Source organism: Parus major, chromosome 18 (genome assembly GCF_001522545.3).
Source record: "Parus major isolate Abel chromosome 18, Parus_major1.1, whole genome shotgun sequence".
Lineage (NCBI taxonomy): Eukaryota > Metazoa > Chordata > Aves > Passeriformes > Paridae > Parus > Parus major.
In genome coordinates this window covers 7,656,392-7,668,497 of record NC_031786.1, presented here as the reverse complement: position 1 = coordinate 7,668,497, position 12,106 = coordinate 7,656,392, and the positions used below count along the sequence as shown (strand labels likewise).

Genomic DNA, 12,106 nt, shown 5'->3' with positions numbered 1-12,106 from the left:
TTCTGTGATCTGCTAAAATTCAGGATTATATATAAAAAAAGACCCAGATTCATGTCACAGAAGCATGTCAAAATTATTCCCTAAGTAACAGTCTGAGTGATTTTGTTCTGTGTATACAAAATGGAAGCCCAGTTAGTGCAGAACCTGCTCTGATGAACAGCAGCTGTTTGTGTCACCTTTAATTGGGTCCTTTTGGGGGGGATTTTTAGCAAAATGAAGTGGCAGAGATTGTAGGGGGTGCTGGGGAGACATTAGGAATATTTTAGCTTAGCCATGGAATGGTGCAAACTTGTTTAAACACAACATTCCAGTGCATTCTAACAAGACAAGTGAAGAGACTGCAAGCAGAGGCACTGACAGCATTAAAATGTTATCCTTATATCTTGTTTCCCGCACTTTTTAGCAAGGTTTTAACTTTTTCTGAATTCATGGGATTTCTATTGGTGTTTTGTAAAAGCAAAAGTATTTGAAAACGTGCATTGAAAATGCAGCACATGCATACAGAAACCTGAAAATCAGTGCTGAGTAATTTCTGCAGCTGGATTTCAAACACAGCTTTTCAATCCCTCAGTTTATGATGGATATCTAAGGATCTCTTTCCCTCCCCCAGCTGGACTGAACCCGAACATGAATGTAAATAACATGGACATTACTGGTGGTTTGTCAGTGAAGGACACTTCTCAGTCCCAGTCTCGCCTTCCTCAGTGGACACACCCCAACTCAATGGATAATCTGTCTAGTGCTGCTTCTTCTCTTGACCAGAACTCCAGCAAGCACGGTAATGTCCCCTGGTACCCCCTGCCAGCCTGCCTTTTGGTGATTCCAGCCACAGTGCAACTGGAATTATTTCCCTCATGTTCCTTTTTTGTGTGAGTGCTCACAAGTGGTTGGTACCGAGCTCCTCTGAGCCTGTGAGATTTTATTTATAGATGATTTCTGCAGTGAAGGGCTTGCAGCTGTCACTCCCTGCATGCAGCAGAGGAATGTTTCTTTTCATGTGCTGAATTTCGTTGCTGGGATCATGGAGTTCAAGTAAAACAAGCCTTAAGTGTTGGCAAAACAAGTCCCACGATCTTCCCCTTATTCCAGACCTGCTTACCTTCAATCCAAAAAAATTTTACATTGGCTTTCTCCCACAGTTTTTCCAGTATCATCAACCTTTCTCTGAACAAAGTATGATAGATTACATAGTTACTCAGCCTAGAGTTAGGGACACAGACTTCTTACTTTTCCAGAAGTAATTTCTCATTTGTTTGAACACCTTTTTCATTAACATCCCCAGTATCCTGAGCCAGTTATTCCTTTATTTCCTGTACCAAATTTATTCTCTTAGAACATGGGGCTCTGTTAACTTCATTATATCCTGGATTTTATTATGAGCAGCATGAATTATTTCTTCTACAGCAGTTTTTTATTCTGCAAGTAGCTGCACTGCTGATGCCAAATTGTTGTTTGATAGTTTGTAGGAATATGGGAACAAATATTTCAAATCATCCATCCTGTCACCACTGAATGCCTAGGGAAGGATGAGATCAGGGATGTTCCTTGGTATGCTGTCTCAGCAAGTTCCTATTTACCATCAGTGTGATGATTTGAATTACTTAGTCTCCTTTTGGCAGGAATTTAATGCAGAATTCTTTAACTTGAGTGTCTAGATTGTACCAGCAGAGTGTGTCTCAGCTGTAATCCCTGCTGAGGCTTCAGATGCAGTTAAGCTTGGTTTACTGTGTTTGCATTTTAGTTTTCTTATCATCTTTGTAATACAGAAAGAAAAAAAAAAATAAGAACAAAATATATCCTGATGAAATTCCATAGCCAAACCCCTATTTCACTCCTTGCAGGTGCTATCCCTGGAGGTTTGAGTATTGGTCCTCCGGGAAAGTCCTCCCTCGATGACTCCTACGGCCGCTATGATCTGATCCAGAACAGTGAGTCTCCTGCCAGCCCACCTGTAGCTGTTCCTCACAGCTGGTCACGTGCCAAATCTGATAGTGATAAGATTTCCAATGGCTCCAGCATAAACTGGCCACCAGGTAACACAATCCAACCCTTGCTGTTGGACTGATGTCCCTAAAACGCGCTGTTGGGTGGGTTTGATGAGTCCTTCTGATGCGCAGGAGATTTGGAGAATTATGACTTCACACACTTCTCTTTTTATTGTGTTTGGAACAGAGTTTCACCCAGGAGTGCCATGGAAAGGACTGCAGAATATTGATCCTGAAAATGACCCCGATGTTACTCCTGGCAGTGTTCCAACTGGGCCTACCATAAACACCACGATACAGGATGTGAATCGCTATCTGCTCAAGAGTGGAGGTAAACACACAAACTGCTTCCACATCTGGGCAAGCTTTCTTTTCCCTTCCAAAAAGGGTTGACCTCATTTGTTACAGATACAACATTTTCTGCATGTGCTCCTAATTTAATAATGCTTCTGCTCAGAACTGTCACTAAATATTCAGAAGTAATTGTTTTAAAGGAAGGGATCAAGAAGTTTCTCTGTTTTCCATGGGAATGTAAATATTTTTATTTTGTAAATATTTTTATATTGGAAAAGGCTGTGAGATGTAATTTAAACTTCTGTGGTCACTGGAAGTTTTTCTAACTTGTATCAAATGGTTTTGAACAAGATTTTGCTCTCCACACTGCCCACCCTTCTCCATACACTTTGTGAAATTCTCAGAAGACTCAATGCAAAAGTTCCACAGTTGCTGCTGAGACAGCAGGCTTCAGGTACACTAATTAATTGTAGCTTTGTTAGAAGATCAATGAGCAAAATAAATTAGAACTGCTTTATCTCCCAAACCATAAAAGAAAAAAATTGGGAATAGACTAGTAAACTAGTATTTCCCAATGCTATTTCCATTCCTTTTGTCTTGGCAGTGCTTACTTCAGAATAAAAAGGGAATTCTCTAAAACAAGAAAGCATTGTGACTGTGCTACTTGTTAGCTACATGTGCTGGAAGTTGATCAAGGGAAAGGTGGCTTGGTTAATTGTGATCTGAGTGCCCAAACAGCCAAGTTATCTGCACTCTGTCAGAGCTCTGCAGCTGGCACAGGAATAGCATAATCAGACTGTCCAGAAGGAGCTGTCAGGAGGAAAAATGTGGGGTTTGTTTTAACAGTTTCATCTGTGATGCCAACACAGATTGTAAATCAGGGCTATCCTTGAAGTGGGGGTCCAGCTCTGGGCTTGTTACCTCAAGCAAGGGATGTGAAACATGAGGGAAAGGATTCCAGAGTGTTGATTGCCAGCAGTGATTTTGGTTGTCTTTTAACAGGAAGCAGCCTTTCTTTCAGCTGAAACATGAAGTATTTGGGTAACAAGTAAGGTTGAATTAACTTCTGATGACTCCAGAGTGCTTCCAGGGGATTGGGCAGGTTTGGTGTTAGCAAAAGAAAAGCTGTAGGATGTAATTCAGTGACACTTCAGATACAGTGCATCCAAGAAATACTCCTCAGGCCAGAAGCCTAAACCTCCAGAGCTGTACCTGTAAAATCAGATGATAACCACTGCAGGTATTGCTGCTTTAGAGAAGGAACATCAGCTCTGTTGGTGCATAACCTGCCTGTGGAATGAAGAAATAACTCCTCTCCTTAGAGAGGATCGAGTCTTTGCAGAGGTAAACAGGCCCTCAAGAGGTCAGACCTGAAGAGCAGTGCCTGTGGGGGTCAGTGTGTGCTTCTTTTCCTCATTAGCTTTTTAGCTTGGTAATAATAGAATTTTAATAAAATCTACAGTTTCAGAATCTGTTTCTTTATGCTTGTATAACTGCAGCCTGAAGCACAGAGCTTGTGCTGACAGAGCTGCTCCCCAGTTAGAGGGGCAGGCTGTGGGATGTGCTGGCCTTGCCCTGTGCACTTAAAAACAGGCAAAACTTCACCTTTTGGGTCGATTTTTGCTTTGCCCTGTTTGCTAATGAATCTTTGGAGGGTCAGCTTCTATGAGCTGAGAATTGCAGCCACGAGCAATCAGGACCATTTTCAGCTCTGTGGGCCTTTGAATCTGCTATAATTCCATAGTTCCTGCCTGGGGAATAGATTATTTCCAGACAGGGCCTGATCCAGAGTTCTGTTGCTTGCACCTGATGTCTGTGTTGGTGTCCCTTGGAGCACAGGGAGTCTGGTTAAGGTAAAGTTTGGTTGGTTCCTGTTCCAGCTGAAAACAAAGCCTGCATGTTTTATTGAGCTGTGAGGGATGAGATTTTCCCTTTATATCCTCCCTTCTACCCCAACACAGTCCTCTTTGCTACAGAGCTCACCTATTTCTATTAGTCAGTTAAAGATATTTCAGAATCACAGCCCATCTCTGTGTGTCAGGAATGATAAGTCACCCAGGATACACACTTGATTTTGTTGGTGTCTAGAGAGAATAATTCCAGCTTTCCTAGTCTTTGCTAGGAGGATTTTTGATTTTATGTTCAGTTTCTTTCATTTGCTGCCAGTAAGGAAATTGTACATATGCTTAGATAGCTGCTCAGATTGTAAATGATTTACTGAGGTGGTTTTGTGCTATTTCATTTATGTTATCAGTTTGAGAGAAGATTGCTGAAATACATCTTTGCTTTTACTGAAAGTCTGTGAAAATATAAAGATACTTGTGGGGCACTAGGGTATAGGGGAAGTGTTTACATTGAGTAATTTAGGACAGATCACCCATGGTAAGAGGTTAGTTTATCATACACATCTCTGCTCATCAGTTGCCATTGCCTAAGTCAGCTGGCAGAGGACCTCTATAAATGAAGCCTGTTCCTCTGAGACTAAACACTTTGACTTTTTGAGTCATGTATCTTAAAGGGAATGCAGAATTTACCTTCTGCACTACAGCTGTTCCTGTGCCAGCTTTCTTCTCTTTCCTTCTTAAGACTTCTGCCTCACTCTACCACGCTTCCAGTAACATTTCATTCCTAGACTCCAGAGACCAGGCTAATTCAGGAGAATGCCTTGCATGGTTTGTATCTGCACATAATAGATTTGCTTATGTCACACCAAACATCATTATGCCCATCTTTCTTAGTTGCTTCTCTGCTGGTTCTGCAGGGTCATCCCCAACATCATCTCAGAATGCCACGCTGCCTTCATCGAGTGCCTGGCCGCTTAGTGCCTCCGGCTACAGTAGCTCTTTCAGCAGCATTGCATCTGCACCTAGCATTGCAGGTACGGCCTTTCTGCTTCCACAGCTTCTGCATTCCCAGGAAAAGGCCTAGGGAGTGCTCTCCCAGTGCTGCCAGCAGTGCTGCCCCAGGCAGAGGTGTGTTTGTAGCCTGTGCTGGGTGGCAGCTCTCCTGGCAGCTCTGTGGTGGATGGTGTGCCCGGGACTGTGCTGAGGAAAAGGGGATTTCATCCCTTTGGTGTCACTCAGTGCTGGCATCGAGATCTTTGGGGGAGGAACTCTGTCCAGGGCCTCAGCAGGAACAGACCCTTCCAGGAAGAGCTGATGTGAAATTTGTGTTAAAGAATTCACTGTTAAAAGTGAAACATCTTCAGCTCAGAGAAAGCTTCAGTAATACCTCCAAGGGGTTATTTTTGCATGGCTCTGGGGGGTTGGGTTTGGGGCTCCTCAGTGTCTTTCAATAGTCAAGCCAAAGCCTGATGCTCCCCTGTGTAGGTGAGCTAAATAATTACCCTGTTTCCTTCACTGAACTCTAAATTCTGGAGCTTCTTTTTGCAAAACATGGAAACTTTGCTTGCAGACTAGCTACCTAAATATGCAGTTTGTCCCAATATAAAATTGTGTTGTGCTGTATAGATGGATTAGATAAGAAAATGCTGATCCACTGAAAACCCTGCACTTGTCTGAAGGTGCAGCCTCCAGGTTAGGCTGCAGAATGCAAAACAAAAAGGGCTTGTTTGGGATGTTTTCCTCCAGTGAAAGGAAAAGAAAGGAGTGGCTTGCTTTTCTTTATCTGCCATGCATTTCTGCTTTATTTGCTGCCTTTTTGTTTGTTTGTTTTTGTTTTTGCAGTGTCATTTAATGTTTGTGTTACCCCTGTGAGAAGCAGTGGCACAGCAACACCTGGCCTGTGGTGCTGTGCCTGTGTTGGGTGCCCCATCACAGGCTGGGCTGCTCTGAGCCCTCAGACTCAGACCTGCTCCTCTCCTCTCATCATTTTACACTCATTAATGTCCTCATTGTCATTGTCAAATTGTTTTTGTTGCTACCGTTTGCCAGAAGATGGGAGAGTGGTTGCCCTTTCACTTAAATTGTTATGATTCCACATGAAATAATTGAGTTAAACAATTTAGATAAATGGAGGCACTCTGGGGAGTGTGTGTGTGTATGTAACTGAGTCTGTGATTTTGCAACTGGTAAATTTGGCTCTGGGACTCACAAAATTCCTCAGTGCCTGCCTGATGTCTTAAAGCATTGATCCAGTATAAACTTAAATCTGCCAAGTCTAGTTTTATAAAAATTCACAAGATCTTTGCATCTTGGGCTTGATCAAACCAATTATTGTTCTCTGCAATCAGCATTAAAGCTTTAGGGCAACAGTCACAGCATCATTTACTGGAGCAGAGGCTGCAGGACTGTGTCCCTCTCAGTCCATTCCAGCCCTCCCTGTGCTGTGATGGGGAAATTGGGCTCTAATTGCACAGCACGTGTTGGTATCAGGAGGAAAGGAAGGGATGTGTAAGTCTAAAGGTGAATAAAGATTTGTTTTGTTATCCATTATTTAAATCAAGTCACTCTGCCCCTCTGGATGCTATACTGTGTCTGCTTTTCCTGGGTTTGTGTTATTTTATAGAACTTCGAGCTGGCAGGAACAGCAGTAAGAGTTTGAAAACTGGTCAGGGAAAGAACAAGCAACAGCAGAAAGTTATAAAGACTGACAAGTTGTGGTGTGGTCTGATCTTCTGAAGACTTTTTCTCAAAAATACTTGGAAAAAAGAGTATTGGTTACTTCAAATATTCAGAAATCAAGTTTTTTGTTTGTCCTTAATCTTTAGAATTTTAATAATGCATCAGAAGAACATATGGATATACTGAATTCTTTATATTAGGTAAAATGAGTTGTGTTAGAAAAAGAGTTTAAGTCCTATTAAACCCTTAAGAGAGGCAATCTTGATATTTTTCATTATAATTTTGGTGAAATCAGAATTCAAATACCTATGTCCATTTTCTGGACTTTTTCCACATATCATCTTTTACAAGAAAATGAAACAATAGATTTTCAAAAGGGAGCTCATATGTAGCAGGTAGTGTGAGGTTCAGTAGACACAAAAATACTGGAATTTGTAAACAGTGGTTTCAGTAGGTTCAGAGAACATAGGATTTGCAGCAGGTTGTTCTTTTCCTCCTGAGAAGCTGGGAGGATGTAGCCCACGATAGCCATCAGTGAGGAGTACCCAAATGTGCTGTTTCTCTGTTGCAGGTAAACTGTCAGACATCAAGTCCACGTGGTCCTCTGGCCCAATCTCTCACACCCAAGCCTCTCTGTCCCACGAACTCTGGAAGGTACCCAGAAACACTACAGCTCCGACGAGACCTCCTCCAGGCTTAACCAACACCAAGCCATCCTCCACGTGGGGTGCCAGTCCCCTGGGCTGGACCAGCTCTTACTCCCCTGGTACTCACAGCTCTCCCTTCTGCCTTCTTTCCAGCATTCTCTGCTTCTGCTCTGCGTGTGAGGCTCCAGAAACCAGAGCTGTAACACAGCTGGAGTGGTTCTGCTCTGGGGATGCCTCTCCTGTCTCTTCATTTCACTTTGAATAAGTTGTAAATGAAGCATCTTTCAGCTGGTCATGTTAGTGATTTTATGTAGGAATTGCCTTATTTGTTTAACTCCCAGCTAGGATTTTTTGTCCCCAGTTCCTTAATTTCTAAAAATGTCTTTCAAACACGTGTCCTGTTCTGTGGTGTGATCTAAGACTTCTAGAGGAGCCTGTGGAATTTAATATGGAACACATGGATGTGAAGCATTTAGGACCTGATGGCATTGCAGGGTCCTCAGGGAATGCCTGGATTTTTACATGCAGGCCCCTTTTTTTAATATACCTTTGTTTGCTTTAATACAAATATGAGAAGCCATGGATCTGGCTATATATATAGATATAGATATAGATATATTTTTCTATATAAATATAGATACAGATGCAGGTATTACTCCTATTTTATAAAGCTGCTTTAATAATCTGCTTACACTAAGTTGAGAATTAAATGTTCTTCCCTCTTCCTGCCATTTATTTTGGATGTTTCTTCACCAAACCCCCACCTGGAAGTGCAGATAAAGCTGCTCCCAGGATTCTCTCTGGAGCACCCACAGGATCCACTGTGATTCTCAAATGCCACTCATAAATATTAAGCTTGTACAGCCTCTCACTGTAAACCACCAAGCTGCAAAGCAGCAGGCTGAGGTTGTTAGAGCAGGTTTTGTTGGTTATGTCTTTGTATCTTTAATCAGGGCATTGTCAGTGCAGAAATACCTGTTTTGAATAAGTCATAGACATTAATCTGTCATTGGCAAGAGAGCAGAGTGCTGCAGTGCTATAAAAATCTTTATTAGCAAGCAGCAATCTGAGCTTGGACATCAGAACTGCCTTTAAAATGTGTCTTCCAGATTAATTCTAATGCATCCTGAGGATCCAGTTGGTTGCAGTGCCATACCTGCATCTGTTAGTTCCCTAATAGTTACTGTGGGAGTATGAAAAATGCCACAGATCTTTGAAATGTAACAAGAGCAGCTTTTCATTCAGCAACCTTTCCTTCCAAGGGAGGCAGTAAATCAAGATGTGAGGAAACTGCTGTTGGATTTGTTTTCAGCAGCACTGAGGCTTGTTAGTGTGTTGTGATTCCAGATAAATTTGCCTGTAAGGCGCTCTCCAGAGACCCTGATCAAATGTTGTGTTGTGGAATTTGTGTTGCAGGTTCTGCATGGAGTACTGACAGCTCAGGGAGAACAAGCAGCTGGCTGGTTCTTCGGAACCTCACCCCCCAGGTAAGTGGGATTGCACAGAACAGGGCAGAAAATGACATCTGCATTTAAGAAATGATGGTGAGAACCACATTTAGCAGCCTTGGCCATTTGATTCATTTGAAAGAAGAATAATTATTCTGCATTTATTACAAGTATCTGTCTTCTACAGGGAATTTGTTAAGTTTTCAAAGTGCTGTCAAATGAAGTATGAACTATCAAGCCTGTAATTAGTCATTCAGTGGGCACACTTTCTGTGTGTGTAAGTTTGGAGGTGAATGATGTAAAGCACATACAGAGATGTAAAATCTGATTTTCCTATGGGTTTTTTTTTGTTTTTCTTATATATCTGTCACATCCTCTACTACCAGGTGTCATTCCAAAAGGAAGAGCATAAGCCACAAAGCCTTGGATGCAAACATGCAAATTAATCTGGGGGAAAATTTAATTACATTTATGAAGTGTATTCTCCCTTTGACTTATTTCTGGATTTCTGTGGACATCTAATGATAAATATAATTTGTATAACCTAAATCAGGAAAACCTGTGCTCTGGACTGTAGAGAATTCTTAAAAAGACAGGATGTCTCCCTCAATGCAGAGAGCAATAAGTGTGCAATTAAGTATTTCTTTCTTCCTTTCACTTGTACTCACTCTTTAGCTTTTAAACACTTGTTAATTAAGCATTTGAGGCAGGGTCACAATACCACAGGTAACCTTTGGTGCCCTTGCCTCCTCCCAGATCGATGGTTCTACACTGCGGACACTGTGTTTGCAACATGGCCCTCTCATCACATTCCACTTGAACCTGACCCAAGGGAATGCTGTGGTCCGATACAGTTCCAAGGAGGAAGCAGCCAAGGCCCAGAAATCTCTGCACATGTATGTCTCTGCTCCCTCTTTCTTCTGGTACAAAGCCAGCTCTAACTCAGAAAATATTTTCTTAGGCATAACTGGTCACTGGTTACTTCAAGCTTGATTTTCAAGATTATCTTATGAGACAGAAAAAAGAGTTAACTGGAGGTTAGATACTGAATAAAAGGGTATTACAAAACTTTATTCAGCAAAAATAATAGCCTCAGTTAGGACTTGTCACCTGTAAGGCCACAAAGAATTTGTAAGGATTCCAAAGGAAGCTCAGGGAGAGCACAGGACAAGGTTTTAGCTTTAGAGAGAAACACAGGGGGTAAAACAACACTAAATAAGGAATGTGATCACCTTTTTTTAAAGGAGTTATGAGAGATGTGTGTGACAATAAAATCTGCTTTTTAGGAGTTTAAAAATCCATGGAACTAATTGGCATAAGGGCTGGAGATTTGGAGTGGTAAAATCAGTGCCTTTGGCAGGATGAAGAATACAGAGAGGGATTTTTCAGGAGAATCACTTGGGTATTTAGAGCTGGAAAGCAATTCCCTCTGTCAATGGGTTATAGCATGAGCATAATGAAAGTACTGAGGCAAAGAGAGCATCATGTGGCTGGAGAGCTTCTGTCCTTATCCCTGAGGAGAACTGAGGCTGCAGGATGTGTCAGTTAGAGAAGGTGGCCTCCACACGTGTGGATTTGGGTGTTTGTGGATGTAGGAAGGTGGATAGAGAACAGGACAGAGCAGGTTTGGTTGAAGAGACAGGGATTGCTCAGAGTGGATGTGGTGGAAATTTTCACCTCGATTTCAGCTTGGGGGGGGTGGATCTCTGTCACAGAATTGCTTGGGTTGGGAGGGACCTTAAAAACTCATCCAGTGCCACCCCTGCCATGGGCAGGGACACCTCTCACTGCCCCAGGTTGCTCCAAGCCCCATCCAGCCTGGCCTTGGACACTTCCCAGGGGCAGCCACAGCTTCTCTGGACCCCTGCCAGGGCCTCACCACCCTCACAGGGAAGATTTTCCTCATATCCCATCTAACCCTGCTCCCTGTCAGCCTGAGGCCATTCCCTTTGTCCACAGTCTCTGTCCATGCTCCCTGGAGGCTCCTTCAGGCACTGGAAGGCTGCACTTAGGTCAGGCCAAACAATCCAAATTCCCTCAGCTTTTCCTGACAGAACACTCCCCAAAACCCCCTTTGCACCCCATCCCTCACATCCTGCTTGTGCCCTCAGGTGTGTCCTGGGCAACACCACCATCCTGGCGGAGTTTGCCGGCGAGGAAGAAGTGAATCGTTTCCTGGCGCAGGGGCAGGCGCTGCCGCCCACCTCCAGCTGGCAGTCCAACACTGGATCCACCCCGAGCCGCCTGGGCTCCTCGGGCAGCTCCCACGGGCTGGTGCGCCCCGACACCGGCCACTGGAACCCCCCGTGCCTGGGGGGCAAGGGCAGCAGTGACCTGCTGTGGGGAGGGGTACCCCAGTACTCCAGCAGCCTTTGGGGACCCCCGAGCGCCGACGACGGCAGAGTCATCGGGAGCCCCACGCCCCTCAACACCCTCCTGCCGGGGGATCTGCTCAGCGGGGAATCCATCTAGGAGACAGAGAAAACACAATGGAAATAACAATCATCAGCACTAAAGGAAAACAAAACAAAACAAAAAAAAATTTAAAAAAAAATTACAAAAAAAATTATTAAAATTTTTTAAAAAAAAAATAAAAATGGTAACCCTTTCCAGTCCCGGGCTTGATGAAGAATCCAGCTTTAACCCATGAGACTGGCAGCCCTCCTTAGTACCTCTGTCCAATATCAAATCTGAAACTGCAGAAGTCCTTGTGAACTGTTCCTGAAACAGTATGGGCTCCTTTGGTCAGTGTCACATGCTAATGACAGGTTTTACTTTTTTCATGGCTTTTTTTTTGTTTGTTTTATGTCGTCTTTTTATGTTTGTATGGTGATTTTTTTTCAAAACCAAGTATAAAAGCTGCTTAGAATAGGTCTATCATGAAGGGCACTTTTCAGAATTTGGGCTGGAAAGGGTTATTTTATCAACTGGGGGGGTGGGAAGGGGAAATGAAAGCCTATTTAAATGAGCCTGTGACTATTATGCACATTACAGAGGCGGACCCAATAATCAGAAAGGGTGAAGTGTGATATTTTACCATTGGTACAGAAAAGTGACGAATCCAAGTGGCAACTCTGGACTGTACAGGTTGAGAGGGGGGGAGGGAGGGCAGGGTTGGGGTATCTCTGTGTCCACTACTCCCATGGATCTGCCTATGCACATTACCCTTGTTTCATTACTTTTTCATGTCATTTTTTTAATCCCAAAAA

General features: G+C 43.1%; 1 protein-coding gene across 14 annotated transcripts in view; it reads left to right on the top strand.

The window, feature by feature from the left end:
• Positions 1 to 12,106, top strand: part of TNRC6C (trinucleotide repeat containing adaptor 6C) — a 95,290-nt gene extending 83,184 nt beyond the window's left edge. For 11 of the 14 annotated variants that reach the window (XM_015645764.1, XM_033518601.1, XM_015645769.1 and 8 more), the window contains 8 exons: positions 611 to 778; positions 1,842 to 2,033; positions 2,173 to 2,316; positions 5,041 to 5,157; positions 7,374 to 7,568; positions 8,866 to 8,936; positions 9,654 to 9,793; positions 11,009 to 12,106. In XM_015645764.1, the coding sequence (XP_015501250.1) occupies positions 611 to 778; positions 1,842 to 2,033; positions 2,173 to 2,316; positions 5,041 to 5,157; positions 7,374 to 7,568; positions 8,866 to 8,936; positions 9,654 to 9,793; positions 11,009 to 11,369 (1,388 nt within the window). In that variant the 3' untranslated portion in view covers positions 11,370 to 12,106. The remainder of the gene's footprint in view (positions 1 to 610; positions 779 to 1,841; positions 2,034 to 2,172; positions 2,317 to 5,040; positions 5,158 to 7,373; positions 7,569 to 8,865; positions 8,937 to 9,653; positions 9,794 to 11,008) is intronic. The other 3 variants (XM_015645772.1, XM_015645770.1, XM_033518604.1) reach the window with 1 other exon arrangement.